The following is a 16,616-nucleotide window of genomic DNA, read 5'->3' on the forward strand; positions in this document are numbered from 1 at the left end:
AAAATCGGGGCAGGGAGTGAGGGGTAATAGGCACCTTGATATGACAAAGCTCCAAATATGGGGACTGTCCCGATAAAATCCAGCTGCCCAAAAATGACACTTTAAAAGGTTGTCTGGGGCAACTGCATGCAGCCTGGAGCAGCCCTGGGAAATACTACTTGGCACTGAAAAGACGGGGGCAGAGAATCTAATGGGACCAGAGCTGAGAGAGATGCTGCAGATCTCTGTGTCTGGAGAGACCTTTTTGATCAGTGCAGAAACCATAGAATCTGCTGAGTGTGGAGATGGAATGACAGCCACTTCCATGAGGAAGTCTACGGACAAACCCACCCCTCCTTCTTCCTGCCCCTGAGTGGAAGTATGTAGGAGAATCTCAGAGAGAGATATTAACATTTTTTTCCTCTCTTTTAAGAAGTGTGAGCTGAGCTTTCCCACAGGCATGGCTGCTGCTTATGATACAGGTGATATTGTCAGAGCTCACTGAACATTGCGTTCAGCATTCCCCTCATTTTATTAAAGGTGTGATGGAATGAAGGGGAATAGTTTTCCCCCAGAGCTGAATGGGTTTGGGGTTGTTAGACTTTTTCAGAAGAATTCCATAGTTTTCGTGGGCAGTGACTGACTGACACATTCCACCCAATGGGGAAATGCGTTTTAGAGGTGACAAAGAGAAACTTTGATAATTCTAATACAGAATGCCCCATTCCTGCTCTCATTATTCACATGTAATTGGTGTGTGTTAAGGGGTGCATGCACTCTTGCTTAGTGGGGGAAAAGGCACCAATCTAGCCTCTTCCAACACAACTGCCTACTACACCAAACACCCAAATTGACAAGTTTTTTGGGGGACAAGTAACCTGGTACAAAGTAGAATGGTAAAAGGTGGGAGAATTCAGGTGTGGTGTGTGGTCTGTTTGAATGGAAAGGCTAATTATCGTTCTGTAAGGATTATTTTTAAAATGGAATTAGTGCGAATTGGGACACTGGTTCATCAATGAACTGAAGCGTGTTCCCAACGTGAAGCACTAACATGAGCGGGATGGCTCACCTACTTTAAGTTAGTCACATGCATAAGTACTCTCTGGAATTGGGGTTTTCAGGCTGAACAATTACAGGGGTTTTTTTATTCTCCTTTTCTTTCTTTTTGGTTCAATCGGTATTTTATTCAAATCATTACTGGTATAGGTTGCCATTTTATATAAAATAATTATTTATTGTTCAGTAACAAATATCTATGATAAATACATAAATAAGAACAATAAATAAATAATAGATTGACATAAATGCCCTGTTACAAATATCGTGAACGGATCTGACAATATTTTCAGAAGATATAGTAACAACACCTTTTAAAATTCCACTGCATCAGATTTTAAATCATGTAAAAATTATTCCTTGATTTCGGTTAGTACTTCTAAAAATGTTGATATTTAAATTTCTAAACTTCTTTGTGAGTTTATCCGACATTTGAAAACCCCATAATTCCGCATGGATTCTCCTGCTAGCAGAGAGGCTGAACTGGTTGTCTTTTATGAAAGAATTGGTATCTCTTCACGTTCATCCTGGGAAACTGTTGGTCCTTTCTTCCTGGTCAGAGAGTCCCATTTTCCATCGCTGCAGCCAAACGTCTCCAGATGTCCAACTTGCTGATGAGTCTGTGCAGGAATCTCTGAATGGAATTCCCACCTCAGGTCGTTTCGGAGAGATTCTTGCCAAAGAGGCAGGAAATATCTTGGAAGATTTTCTGGATTGCCACCTTGGCATTCCCCTTCAGGGACACTCGAGGCTTGAAAACCTCTTGGGGCCACCTGAACTGTCTCTCTTCGTTTCGACATTAGAGGAAAATTGTGCACATCTTTTTTGTTGGAAAGTTTTTCCAGTTCACATTTGTTATGCTGTTGTACTGTGGTTAAGCTGCATGTTACGGTTCAGAGATGAGATTTGATCAGAGAAGAGTTGAACAATAGAGCAAACACATAATGTCAACAATGTTTAAGGTCTAACCCTTTCTTAATTTTCTTGTAACTTTTTTTCATCGATATCCTTCATTTACAATTTAAATTTTGAGTGAGTGTATTGCACAATACAAGGTCAAGTAGTATGGAGTCTTAGAAGTCTTAGACATCACTGTGGGAAGGATCAGTAGAGAGGAGGGAATCCACCGCACGGTACAATTTCGTCCAACTTTTTTAACCTCTGTAGTCGCTGCAACCTCAGCTGGAGTGAAATGAGATTTGGTTGAAACACAAAGAAAAAAATACAATAGAAAATTTATGAATGTAAATCTTTTCTACACCTCATAATCTTACGAGTCTTACGCTATGTTCATATTTCTTATAAATATCTCTAGGAAACTTCTCAAGCTGTGGTATAGGATGAGGACAGATTAATAAATAGCAACCATGCTCATAATAGAAACATACTACATGTATAGAAGTCAGAATACTTTGGGGGTATCATGATTTGATGACCAAAGTACTGGTGAGGTGGCTAAGGATTCCAAATATATGTACTTTGTTGCATGGTCTGCCTATTATGCAATACATAAGATCACCTGATATGTGGGAGATTATGAAGAATCGCAAACCAAAATGAGAGTTGAAAAAATAAATCCATGTAATTGCAAATCCATTTTCAGGACAGGACAGGAAGAGCCTGAAGCTGCTGCCAAGGAAATCAGTTGCGATTTGGCCACTGACCCTGTAGAAGAAGGATCAGGCCCTATCTAAGCAGAGTTATAAGATATCCGCTATCTCTGTTCAACTGTATAATTGAAACTAATGTTTAATTCATTTACTCCGAGGAAAAGATTTGTACTCTACCTTAGTTACTCAGCCGTCGAGTGAGTTTGTCAATCAGTACAAAACATCTGGGTATTTCCATGTGAATGATCTCCCAGGCACACAGGCTGTAATCCTTTTCTTTCAGGAAAGCATCTATCCCCTGAAAGTATTGTTTCACACTCCAACTGGTGATCTGGAGGTCCTGACTTTCCGGGTTGGTTAATTCCTTCTCCATCTGTGCTCTCAAACATGCCTCCAGCCGCTGAATTTGCTGGTAAAGGCCATTTTGGAACCTGACTATGGAAGTGGCATCCCAGGCACTTTGGGTGAGGTTTTTGCTAAAGATGTTGAAGATCTCTTGGAGGATTTCTTGAATTACCACCTTGGCATTCTCCTTCTGGGCCACTGAAAGTTGGACAATATCCTGGTTGGGCTTGAAACTGCCCTTTCATTTATGCATTGTGAGGGGAAATTTCCGCTCCTTTTCTGCAGAAGCTCTAAGCTCTCTTTGTTCACTTTGTTCTGCTGGAAGTGAAGCATGGTACAGAGCCGAGATGAGATTTCAGTGGAGAAGAGCAGTATGAGGCAAATGTGCAGCAAAAACCTGGTGGTCATGATGATGTCTATACGCTCCTTTGCTTTGTGTGGAACCTTGAGCCTGGAGTTCGTTGAGGGTCCTAGGTAGACTGCTGTGTCTTTCCTTTTTGTCTCTGAATTTAAGTATTTGGTTGGAGAATGTTTCTTTGATCATTTTCTGTTTACAAGATTTTCCTTCTTGAAGGTTTCAGAATTTTTCTTTCTGTTCTTCTTGCTGTTTTCTAGTTCTTTTACCACATTTCCTTTCTTTCTTTCTTTCTTTCTTTCTTTCTTTCTTTCTTTCTTTCTTTCTTTCTTTCTTTCTTTCTTTTTGTGTGTGCGTGAAAGTGACCACCCCTGACATACAGGCATTTTGTCATATTTTAATTTCTGTAATTGAAGAAGGTCAGCCACAATTCCACAGTGGTACAGAAAAGACCTCCAATTGGTCAGACAGTGCACTTGCCATTCATTACCTCCTTCCTTTGTGAGACAGAAATTGTTTAGGAATATTTAAAGTTCGTTAGGCATTGAAGAAGTAAATGTCAGCGGAAAGGGTTAGGTCTCCGAAAAATATTTGGCAAATCTCAACTTTAATGATTTCCTCTGTTTTGAAGTCACATTTAAAATCTAGACAGCACAAACTATTGGCATCTTCCTTCTGTGAAACAATAAGAGAGAGAGTGCTCTGAGAAAATGACACCTTAACTCATTGTTATTTCCAGGTCTTAATATACACAGTGGAGCTCAGGAATAGATGCAGCTGAAAGGTGTGAAAATCATGTCCTGTTGATCACTCCAAGTAGCTGACAGGAGTAAAAAATTGAGAAGAATTCATAAAACAGGATGAGCAATTAGTATAGTAACACATGCTAGAGGGGTACCCATGTGGATGACTATGATTTACAATGTGGTCAGAAGGAGGTTATGCAGAGAAGTCACATTATGTGTTTTTTACCAAGTGTGTACAGGAATGAAAGAATTCAAATATTTTTTTAAAAATGAAATTCAGTGTTCACCATTTTTGCTTGTTCCTTCTCTTTTAATATTGGCCTTCCCTTGGGCTTGGGCAGGGAAATTCTTCTGGTTTGTTTAATTCTCTTCACTTCCTGTGGACACGTTTCATTTTCTGGATCTCAAGCCCTAGCACAGACTGTTGTTCTGGAGTTTCCATCGTGGCAGGGAAATCTGTTTTAATTCAAGAAGAAAAATATTTTCACTGAAATTAAAAAAGAAAAATCACATGAAGAAAGCATGAAAACATTTTTGTGCACATTAATTTGGTTAGAGTCTCCCAAGTCTTCCTGCACTTTGAGATTTTTAGCTTTAAATTTTTGAAAGACACCCTGCAAAGCAGAGAAATAAGACTTACCGCAGCCCCCAGGTTGTAATGGGCTCTGCTCCCTATTCTCCCATGACTTTCCAGGGTTGTTGGGCATCTGTATTCCACACCCGAGTGAAATCCCAGGGGAAGATGTTGCAGGGTACTGAAAGCAAATGAACAAAACTGCAAACCCAGGAAGTTTCACACCCCCAGCAGGCATTGTTTCAGCCTGGGGCAGCCCTGACAGGGTGACTGTAATGGAACCACGCTGATAGGGACCGGAAGGGAGGTCTGACAAAGCCCTGGAAGTGTTGCAGACACTCAGGCGCACTGTTTGGAAAGATTTTGTGTTCTGTGCAGAAGCCATCGTGTCATCAGTTTCCCCAGCTTTGATCACAGAAATCATTTCCTCCTGCCTGCTAGTGGAATGATAAGGGGGAGCTTAAGTGGGGATGTATTGGTGGTGTTTTTCTCCCTTTCGTCCACCTGTGGTTGGCTTTCCCACAGGAAGACCTAAAGTCATAGATGATGGATAACACTAAATGGCTCTTAAGTAGATTAAAAGCTTCGTCCACGCAGCACAGCTTCAAAACAATGTGATAGAATGATTGTCAGGCAGTTCTCCTCTGCACGATAGGGGTAGTGAAGAAGTTAGACTTTGAAGAAGAGTTTGTATGGCTCCCAGGTGCAATGTGACCAGGTCAAGGCCCCTCTTCAGCCACTCCCCAAAATTGAGGTGCTGTTTCAGCATGTAGCTGTGGATATTCTGGATCCTTTCCCTAAGAAGACACCCAGAGGAAAGGTGTACATACTGACTTGCAGGGCCGCAAGGGCAGGGCCAGCACCACCTCTGGCCACAAATTTCATAAAGATGTGTCCAGCTACTGAAGATCTAATCCTCCCAGAAGAAATGGAACAGTTTCATGGTGAGACGTTCTATACCTCGTGGGAACAGCCTACACCTCCATTTTCATCCTTATAATATGATTGTGTGGTGTCTATTGCAAAGTTTGTTGTGTCGGGTGTCTTTGGAAGACTCAAGATGCACTGAGCATTGTGGTCATAGTGATGTGATAGTAATTGTTGTTACTGCAATGTTATAGTAATGTTATAGGTTCTAATTCCATGTCTAGAGTTGTGAGGCTGAAAATGTGTCTTCGTGGCTTAAAATAAGCCAAAGCAAAAACTCTCCAAGAGCAGAGAGGCAGTTCACGCCTCATCAGGGCATGTACGGGAGAAACCCAGCCCAGTCTCACAGGAACAAAGGACGCTGGCCTAGGCAGCAACAAAAGAATCTGTTGGACTCTCCAGTGAGTCACCGCCCCCCATTCCTGTGGACAGTTTGGGACTGTGATGCGGTAATGCTCACCTGACTTTGAAGTGGTGGGCGGGGGACAAAGCCAAGAGGGAAGAAATAACATGATAAAAGGGAGAGATGTTTGCCATGCTCTTCCTCTCTCTTCCAGCTACATCTACAGCCACCACACCAAGCCACTGAAGGGCCGATGATAGGGGAGAGCCTGGCTGGGGAGCAACCCTCCCAGAAGACATGTAACATATTCATGGAGTCTCATTGTGATTGTGATATGTTTTCACCCAATAGTATACACAACTCCTTCTGTCCACCAAAGTACCATTGCTCCGAGATGGAGTTCCTACAGCAATGGAAAACCCCTTCTGGTGCTGTAGTCTGTCTACACTACACAGTTACAGCAGCATAGTTACAACACCGTAACTATGCTGCTGTAGTGCCCAGGGTGTAGACATGGCCTGAATGCAAGCAAGGCACTGTTAGTATCCATCAGCCGCTCAAAGGGGTCATGTGTGGCCAGTGGGTGAAGAGCATGACCATAGACACACCCCTTGTATGCGCATGCAGTAGTGGTGGGCGGGGTGGGGTGGCCGTAACCCTCCAGGCAAGTGTGTGTCGGCCTGCACTAAAGAGAACGTGTATTATTGTTGGTCTGTAGATGCAGCAATTGCCACTTGAGGGGCACTGTGAGAGTATGCTCCCAAGACTAGGAATGCCTTTAGCCTCCACCACTCAGGCAGTGCAGCTCCCCCCCCACTCTTAGAGCCATAACTGAGTGCCACATGTGTGTATTTGTTCTAACATTGCATTGGCCATGAAGCATCACTTTATACTGTACATGCTACATTGTGACTGTAAGATTATATTTCCTTTTGTCAAAATGTAACCACCTTATGTAAAATTGAGCAAAATGCTTTAAACGGGTCAGGCACATGATGTGAGGAAAATATACACACTGAAACTGTGTTGTGGTTACAGATGTATGTCCCAGGCCGATCGCCCTCAGTCCTGCGTCTCAGGGTATACGACACTCTAGATCTGCTAGAAGCTGTACAAAGGGAGACTGTCTCTACAGTGTAAACAGGTGAAGTGGTCTAAGACATACTTGCTTTTCTTGGGCAAGATCTCATAAGGTCAGACGACATGTCCTTCCATTTTGCTCAGTTTTGCTGTGTAACAGAATGAAAGCCGGCACCTCCTAGAGCAGAAAACCTCCCAAACATTTTAGAAACTAATCAGCCACTATATTAAGTCACACGTGCTACCCTCCCCTCTGTTTATGTCCAAAGCAGAATACAAGCAGAATAGCTGTACTGTGCTGAGAGCAGGGTGTGCTGGGAGGTCGCTACGCCCCTTGGACTCTGTCGTGCCTTTCTTAGCAACAGAATGGAGGGCTGTGGGTGTCGCCACTAGACAGGTCTGTGCTGCAGTAGGTGACAACCAAAGTATGAGGTGTATAGGAACCCATTTGTCTCTACCACTAGAGCACCAGTGCAGCTATTCCATGCCAACCCAGCAGGCTCAGGGGCAAAATAGTCCACCCAAAGCCAGATTTTTGAGCTTTGTTGAGAGGTGGCACCATTTGGCCCCATGTGTTCTGTATTTCTTGCCTCATTTCCTTGCTAAGGATATTTGTATATCATAATCTTCCCCTTTCTGTGACCACATAACTTCCTTAGCGAGTTGTTTCTAATGTCATGAGCAGTGGTGACATGTGGTAGATAAGCAGCAGTAGATGACCTTAAAACGTACAATGCGTAGCATGTCCTCAAGCTTAAGGGGGAGAAAGCCTGTGTATTGATTTGTTCTTAATCTTTATTTACAGCCTTCTACCACATTTTCTGAATTTATTTGAACACATTGGATTAGAATGAACAATCCTGGATCCTTTGGTAATGAGGGTAATTTAATGACTAATAACAATGGAAACCAAGTGCTCCACCTAAAAAAAAAGTAATAACTTGGGAGTTCTCAGGATTAGGCAGATACAGGGCCAGAAGAAGGTGTAGTGATCCTTTCCCCAAGTACAGGTTATATATCTAGTGCTCAAGATAATGTTAAAAGGTGCAGTCCAGGTACCCCACACTACAGCTCACTTCATCGGATGCAGTGGAACCCTCCACACCCTCCACTTTCTGTATAATTCACTGCTTTCTAGATTCTTTTACCACACTTCCTCCTTTTTGTATTGTTGTGAAAGTGACCAAACCCCTTTCACTTATGTTGGATCCACATACATACAGGCTTTTCATGATGTATTAATTTAAAGATCTAATTTAATAAGATCATCCACACTTCAGAAGTGGTAGAGAGAAGACCGCCAATTCATCAAACCCTACACTTTTCTCATTTATCACTTTCTGCATTTGACAGACAAAACTAGTTTAGGTATATTTAAAGTTTTGAGGCCTGGAGGAAGTGGGAGGAAAGCGTTGGCCTCCAGGGAGCTGGAACAGTTTGTGTAGTGGGGCTGTTGAGAGCCATTGAACCAAACTGTAAATCGTGAATATGAAGGAAACCACTTCAAGCCAGGGCGTATGGCAGCACCTATGTTAGGCCTCCCAAAAATAATGGTAAATTTCAACTTCAGTCATGCAACCTGAAAAGCACACTTAATATGTAGACACCAGAAAATATCGGTATCTTCCTTCTGGGAAAACACAGGAGATAGAGAGTGAGCTCTGAGAGAATGGAACCTTTTTTCATTTTTTGTTTACTTCCAGATCTCAATGTATATACTGAAGCTGAGGAATCGATGCAGTTAGACGGTGTGAACATGTTGTCCTATTGATCACTCTCAGTAGCTGACAGTGGTGAAAAATGGAGGGTAATTCATAATACAGGATGAGCAATTAGTTACACATACTAGAGAGATACCCACATGGATGATTGTGATTTACAGTGCGGCCAGAAGCAGGTTATGAAGAGAAGTCCGGATTTGTATTTTTAAGAGGTATGTCCCTGGGTTGTAGTCATTCAAAGAATTTTTTAAAAATCAAAATCAGTGTTCACTGTTTTGACTAGTTCCTTCTCTTAACTTTTTTGTTTTCCCTTTGGTGTGGGCAGGGAAATTCTTCTGCTTTGTTTTAGCCTCTTTGTTTCCTGTGGTCACATTTCATTTTCTGGTTCTCTTCCCCTAGCACAGACTGTTGTGCTGGATTTTGCCATCGTGGCAGGAAAATGTGTTTTCATCCAAAAAGAAAACTCTTTTCACTGAAATTAGAAAGGAAGAATCACCTGAATAAACCATGAAAACATTTCTGTGCATATTAATTTGGTTAGAGTCTCCCAAGGCTTCCTGCACTTTGATAAGAACTATCAGAGTCTTGCATCAGCTACATGAAAGTTTCTGAATAGTGCGGAGAAAGCAGACTTACCAGAGCCCCCAGATTGCCATGCACTACGCTCCCCATTCTCGCATTACTTTCCATGGGTGTTGGGGATGTTTATCCCACACGAGGGTGAAGTCCAGAGAAGATGTTGAGGAGAGAGGGAAATAAATACCGTAGTGTGAATACTAGGAGAGGATAAGGTAACAAAGTAATCTCAGGGTAATGTGGGGCGGGGGAGCCAAATCATCTTTTTCAGTAAATCTGTATGGTGACAACAATTTAGGGGCACTGGAATACTTGTTGTTGTATGGCTGCTGAAAGCCATTGAACAAAACTGTAAACCCTGCATATGATGGAGACCATGCATTCACTTGCTAATATTACTTGATGCTGCTCAACCCCAGCACCCCTACTTCCATCTTCCCTGCAGCAAGTAGGCAAAGAACCAGTCTATTATTTGAGAAAAGTTGGTTACAAGGGCCTCAGAGCCTGCTGCAGAGGATCCATGCAGGGGTAGAGCCCTCTGCTTATGCCTCTTCCCTGTGCCACATGGAAGGGTGTGTGGAGTGAAATGAGGTGCCATGGAGTCAGATGGTTTTGCACACAGTTCCCTCTCGGGGTGTTCTCCATACAGTTATGACCCATGTGTGGGGTCTGGAATGAGCAGACGCGCATTGAGCTGGGGCAGTGCTACTCCAGGTCTGGTGGGTGCATCTCTCCATGTCAGCTGCACAAAAATGATACCTACAGAGAGTGTCTGAGGCAACTGCAGTGTGAAGGAAGCCCTGGTTTCATGGCTGTAATGGAACCTCACTGACAGGGACTGGAACGGGGCTCTGAATGGGCCCAACAACTGATGCAGAAACTCAGTAGCTCTGTGTGAAAAGACCTAGTGTTCTCTGTAGAAGCCACAGGCTCATCTGCTTCTATGATGAAGGCTGGGGACAAACCTGTGAGTATCCCCTCCTGCCTGCCAGTGGAAGGATAAAAGTGAGCTGAAGTGGGGATGTATTATTAGCATGTTCCTCCCTTTTTATCCCCCTGTGGTTGGCTTTCCCACAGGAAGGCCTGAAATCTTAGATGATACATGTCATCAAATGGCTTCTTCAATAGATGAATGGATTGTTTTCCACATAGCACAGCTTATAAACAATATGATGGGATGAATGTCAGGAGGTTCCCCACTGCACTCCATGAGCAACAAAGCAGTTAGACTCTGAAGAGTTTGAATGCCTCCAGGTGCTATATTACGGCCATGTTCCACCAGAGAGGGGGGTATACATTATGGGGGTGGTGACTTTTTCATGCAGTCTAATTTTGCTCTCATTATTCTCAGATGATTGTTTTGTGTCAATATAACCTTTGGCTCCAACTACATGAAGGAGTGAATGAAAAGAGAAAGATTTGGGCAGGAAAGAACTTGGACAGCTGATGGCTACAGCTCTTGGAAAAAACATCACCATAAGAAAGGAGAGACATTTGTTTTAAGAGTTAACTCCTTGTACATGCCTCTAAACCAGCAGGTCCCAGACTGAGTTTCCTGAATCAGTGGTAGTACATGGAGTACTGGGGGATGGTCTTTAGAGAACTGGCAGATCCCACGTTCCTTTAAAGACCGCTAAAATTATATAAATGTGTTTCTAGTACTACCTTTCTTTGTAAGCGTTTGGTGTACCTGCCACACAAATGTTACGTGATCCTGAATGGGAGGGGAAAGGATCAGTTTTTGTAAGATGAGGCCCACATAATGAAATGTTTGAGAACCCCTCAGCTAAAGAGAACAGAGGGCAAAAGCTTCTGCAATGCTGCCATCTGTTGACTGTGAAGAATTTAGTCTCCTACTAGAGACGCCATAGTTTGGACTGTGTTACAAAAGGGATTTAAAATGGGACATACCTTCCTGGTTTTTTTCCCAAAGGCAAGTTTCCAATCAGTGTAAAAATTCACACGCACTTTGTTTTTTCACTATTTGAACATTTAATGTAATGGTTGTTTGACTTCTTTAAAAACTTTTAAATAAGAAATCTCCAGATTTAGAGTGTGGCTTAAATTAATGCTAGACAATGATGGGACTGAGTAATAGCTCTTCAAAAATACTATCTACATACCCAAACTTGGCAAAGAGATCCTTACAAGATTTGGTCCAATGGATGGTTTTTGTTTTTGTTTTTGTTTTTTGCTTTCAGGTAATTTTTAGTCATTCACAGCTCAACTGAAATTCTGATGCACTGTGCTCCTCCAGCTGGTGGTTGTTGGTGCAACATGCAGTCCCTAAGCACACACGCTTGTTTTGGGAGCACCCGAGGGAGAGCAAAGGGAAGCAGCAGCAGATGCTTACAAGCCTGATTGACAGGAGGGGTTGGGTATGTACAAGCTTGATGGTGTTTGTGAGCCAAGGGTACCCAAACCTGAGTGGTGGAGGGGGAAAATTAGACCCACGTAAGCCTCCCTGATGGTGGTGGTGGGGGAGTTACGGAGTCTGCGCACATGGAAACCTGACAGTTCACACACATCTCATTGGGGAGGAAGGGGACAAGCAACTTTATACCACAACTTATACCTGAAGTCTTCCCCTTAGAATGCCTGTGTCTCCATCCTCCCTTTCATTTCATCACAATGAGCTCCTGCTCCAAACACTTGCAACTACAAATGTTGTGGATGAAAATGATCTGTTAACGGGCAGAAACACAAAAGCTGCAGAGTTGTGGTTGTGGTTTGTGGTCTGTTGGAGTGGTCAAACTAGTTACCCTAGCTATTGTTCTTATGGAGTCACTGCTGAATCAGGGTTTATGTTCACAATGTACTTGAGCATGTTGTCAAGTTTAGCTACTTATGTCAAAGGAAAGCTCGTGTACTTAAAGTTAGGCAAATGTTTACAAGTCCTTTGCTGAACTGGAGTCTTAAGGGAAAACAAGAGAAGATTTTTATTGGGTCTCTGTTATTTTAAAAAATCTAATTAGTACAAATCACTACTGCTGTAGGTTGTTATTTTGTAGAAATAAATATTTATTTATAAATATTATAAAAACCTCTGAAAAAATAAATAAAAGCAATAGATTAATATTGTGAATAAATATAAATGGATCAACATAAAAACACTTTTACAAATCCAGTAAAATGATCTGATAATCTTTTCACAGTGCAGGAAAAGAATATATATTTGCACTAGTTTAAAATTTCAGAGTGCCTAATTATAAGTGACCTAGAAACTGGGATATTCTTCTTTCTTTGTTATCCTTGCCACAAAATACACCTCCAGAAGTTTCCCTTGCTTATGAGTCCCTGTCAGGATCTTTCCATGCGACTGTCGTTCCAGGCAGCTAGTGAGGGTATTTTGCATGAGATGTAGGCAGAGGTGAAAGTAAGGCGGTCCGGGCCGGTCCAATATGACGGCAAGAGCCAGTACACCATGCCATACCAGACCGGCTTTCTGAGGCTGGCCATTTAAAGGGTCTAGGGCTCCTGGCAGCGGCCAGAGCCCCTGGGTAGCGGAGGCAGCTCAGGCCGTGATTTAAAGGGACCTTTAAATCCCCACCGAAGCCCCTGGCCACCGCCGCTACACCGGGGGCTCTGGCAGGGGGCTCGGAGAGCGATTTAAAGAGCCTGGGGCTCCAGCCGATGCACGGAGCCGCAGGCCCTTTAAATCTCCACCAAAGCCCTAAGTCCCGGGGTAGTGCAGGCAGTCGAGAGCCCCTGGGGCTCTGTTGGAGATTTAAAGGGCCCGGGGCTCCACTGCGGTAACGGTGGACGGAGCCCTAGGCCCTTTAAATCACCCCCGATCTCCGGGACACCCAGCCGCCTCTGCAGCTGGTAGCCCGGGATTTAAAGACCTGGGATTTAAAGGCTGGGCCTCTTCCGGTTGAGGCCACACCTCTTCCAGTTGAGGCCTACCCCCTGCTCAGGACTCTGTCATACCGGTAAGTCCTTTAAGTTACTTTCACCCTTGGATGTAGGAAATCTGTTGGAGGATCTCGTGGATGGCCACTTTGGCAGTCTCTTTCTGGGTTTCTCTGGGCTTGAAAAAATTTTGGGGCCATGTTAGATGTCTTTCTTCATTCTGCCTTTGCAGGAAAATTATCCTTCCATTTTTTTTGGAAATTGTCCTGGTTCATATTTGTTATGCCGAAGCGAAGCCTGTTACAGTAAAGAGGTAAGATTTCATTTTTAAAAGCAGCCCAAGGCAAATTCGGAGCAAACGCGTAATATCAATGATTAAGAAATAGTAAGGTTTTTCTCCTTCGGTTCAAATACTACGCTGTCTTCTGCAATATTTTCAGCAAAATCTTCTGTTTTACATTTTCTCATGTGAATAAATCAGTCTTGGTAATGGCAAGGAGGCTATAAATAGTGCAGTTGAAGTTTGGCAGTTTGTTTAATTCAAGATGGACTGATAGGAATCTCGAAAGCTGCTGATTCGAGAATCAATTTAGAGAGGAAGGACTCCAGTGGAGGTGCAGTTTCATTCAGCTGTTTTCATAACATCCTTACTGGAAGCATCACGTGCTGGAATGAAAAAGGGGAATGGTTCAAAGATGGAGAGATTCAAATGCCAAATAGAGGCCATCCTTTTCTAACCAGATGTCAAATCCTAAATCCTGAGCCTTAGTGCACTTGTCATCTTGTCACAATTTGTTGTTACTAAAGCTGTTGAATTTAGCGGTAAACAAAAGAAAGAAAAGCAGAATAAGAACCCTCGGCTGTCCCTATGTGCCAAATGAGTTGATGGGATAGAAGTGTGTGAACACAGACCCACCGTTTTCTGGTGTCCTAACTGGAATGTTGTCTATCGAGGCAGTTGTTGAAAGGGGGCATCTCACTGTTCTTTTCCCCAACTTAGACACTTACTGGTCAAAGATCTATTTCGCATACTTAGTTATCACTTAACAATATTTTGTCTTTAGTTAGCAGTTATGATGTATTTGTATATTTTTCATATAGAATATTGTGTATGGTAGAGAAGCACTAAATTATATGCTACTCTGAAAAGATTTGAGCACGCGTTTGAAATAGCTGTATGCATAAAATTACTGTGGGAGAAAGATTGGGCCCGATGTATTAGGAATTATAACCCTATCAGCCATCTTTCACCAGCTGTTTTATTCAAATAATATTATTTGAGTTTTTCTAGGAAAAAAGAAAAGATGGTACCTTCATTTTCAAGTCTCTTGGTGAGTTTGTCGAGCATGAGGAAACATCTGGATATTTCCACACGGATGACCTCCCAGGCACACCGGCTGTATTGCTTTTCTTTCAGGAAATTCTCTATTGTCTGGAAGAATCTCTTCAGTTTGAGGCTGGTGAGCAGGAGGTTCTCATTTCCTGGGTAGGTTACCTCCTTTTCCATCTCAGCACTCAAACACGTCTCCAGCTTCTCAATCTGCTGGTGAAGTCCATTTTGGAATTCCTTTATGGAAGTCCCATTCCAGGCAGCTTGGGTGAGATTGTTGTTAAAGATATGGAAGAGCTCTTGGAGGACCTGCTGGATGGCTACCTTGGCATTCTCTTGGTGGGACAGTTGGAGCTTGAAGATATCCCTGGGCTTGAAAGCTGTCCTTTCGTTTAGACATTGGAAGGGAAAGTTGCCACCCATTTTCTCCAGATGCTCTAAACTCCCTCTGTTCATTCTGGTTTGTAGAACATGCAGCCTGTTACAGTCCAGACATGAGATTTCCCTGGAGAAGAGCAGCACGAGGCAACATTGCAGCAAACTCCTGCTGATCATGATGATGTCTTAGATTCCCTGTGTTTGTGTAGAACTTGAGCAACTGGTGCCTGTTCAAGGTCTTCTGTAAACTTTTGTGTTTTTGACCCTTGTCTCTGAATTTAAGCATTCTGTCGGAAAAGATTTTTCTTTCATCACTTTCTACCTTTCAAGGTTTTTTCTGCTTGAGGTTTTTACTTTTGGTTTCCTTCTTTTTAGTTAGTGGAAGCGAACAAGTCATTAGAAGAACCAAATCACAGCTGGTAACTACTTTAATATTACTGAACCCCAACATTTCTTTCCTTCGGTCCCCCCTGCCCTCTTAGATAACGAAAATGTAAAGAGTAAGAAGAATATGATGATGACCAGTGTCATCCAGTTACAGGTTAGAGTAGGGACCTGTCTGTCTGCTCCCAAGTTCCTGTAGTTATCACTGCTAGGCAGGTCTGAATGTCTGTCACATCAGCAAGACTATCCATGCTTTTAAGTGATAACAATGAGTTTTGGCAGATGGGGGGAACTACTGCAGAGCTTCTTTTTGCTAGACTCTGCAAATAACAGCAGTGAAGTGATGTGTAAAGCTGCTGTTCCTTCACTTTGCCAGCAGGTGGAAAACTTTCCCTTTCTGGTGTGGCACTCAAAATCAGAAAAGCCTGCTATGCTCTGGCTGTCTCATTCCTTCCTTCCAGCCTTTGAGAGGGAGTAATACTATAGGGACCTCTTAATATTTGATAAGCCTGGAAAGAATTCCTGTGGGAGATTGGGACCAGGGAAGTCTCTGTTAATCTCTCGCAATTTCCTGGCCATTTGAAATATGAGAGCTGAAAAACCATGTGTGTAGGCCAATACCAGAGGATGGACAGAGAGCACTGAGAAACTGTGAGGTTTACTTAAGAACCTGATACCAGTTGTGAAAAGCCCAAGGAACAGGTACAGTTGAAGGGTGTGAACATGCTGTCTTCTCGGGCACTTCTGAGTAGTTCCCAGTGATGTAGTGTAGTGACATGGAAGGGAGTTGTCCAAAAAGATTGTGTGGCTGGTAATAAATATGCTAGAGCGACTGACATAAATGAATGTCACTTTCTAATGTGTTTGCCTTTTCACCATTCAAGCTTCATTCTTTTGTCAATGTGCATTTCACTGAGCTTGGACATTGAAATTCAAGTGGTCTGATGAGTGAAGTTTGCAGCCTTCTTTCTGTAGCAAGTTTCACTTTCTGTTTTTCATACCATAGCACTAGGCTGTCATGTTGGAGTTTCCATCAGTGAAGGGGAATGGTTTTCAACCCAAAAATTGAAAAGGAATATTTTCATATTAATTTTAAAGAAGGAAAAGAAGAAAACATGACCATATTTCTGTTCGTGTCACTTCTTTTACATCTCCGTCTCCCATCACCTCAAGCACTTTCTAAAATCATAATCTATAGTTTTGCCTAAACTATTTGGAAGTGTCACTGTAAAGAAGGCAGTTTATTGTACATAAGTGTACCATAAGTATACCATATAAGGGAGCCAATCATACCAATCTTGCATTTACTCCACTGGGAGTTCTGCGTGTGCATTTCCTGGCAAGCTGAAGCTTCAGGAGA

The 16,616-nt window shown here is 42.7% G+C and overlaps 1 protein-coding gene across 1 annotated transcript; it reads right to left on the reverse strand.

Moving 5' to 3' along the window:
• Window positions 1-13,786: 13,786 nt before the first annotated feature.
• LOC119566691 (interferon beta-like) lies at window positions 13,787-15,061 on the reverse strand. The gene is made up of 2 exons (XM_043546927.1): window positions 14,476-15,061; window positions 13,787-13,830 (listed from the first exon to the last, which is right to left on the reverse strand). The coding sequence occupies exons 1-2, from the start codon at window positions 15,047-15,049 to the stop codon at window positions 13,787-13,789; spliced, it is 618 nt and encodes a 205-aa protein (XP_043402862.1). The 5' UTR covers window positions 15,050-15,061.
• Window positions 15,062-16,616: the final 1,555 nt, after the last annotated feature.

This window comes from Chelonia mydas, chromosome 5 (genome assembly GCF_015237465.2).
Source record: "Chelonia mydas isolate rCheMyd1 chromosome 5, rCheMyd1.pri.v2, whole genome shotgun sequence".
Classification (NCBI taxonomy): domain Eukaryota; kingdom Metazoa; phylum Chordata; order Testudines; family Cheloniidae; genus Chelonia; species Chelonia mydas.

What these genes read in the sequence shown, in the direction of transcription:
- LOC119566691 (XM_043546927.1), bottom strand. Translation starts at nt 15,049, where the DNA reads ATGATCAGCAGGAGTTTGCTGCAATGTTGCCTCGTGCTGCTCTTCTCC. An exon ending in CAAGAGACTTGAAAATGAAG is followed by an intron (nt 13,831 to 14,475) that starts GTACCATCTTTT and finishes TTTTCATTCCAG; the next exon opens with CACGTGATGCTTCCAGTAAG.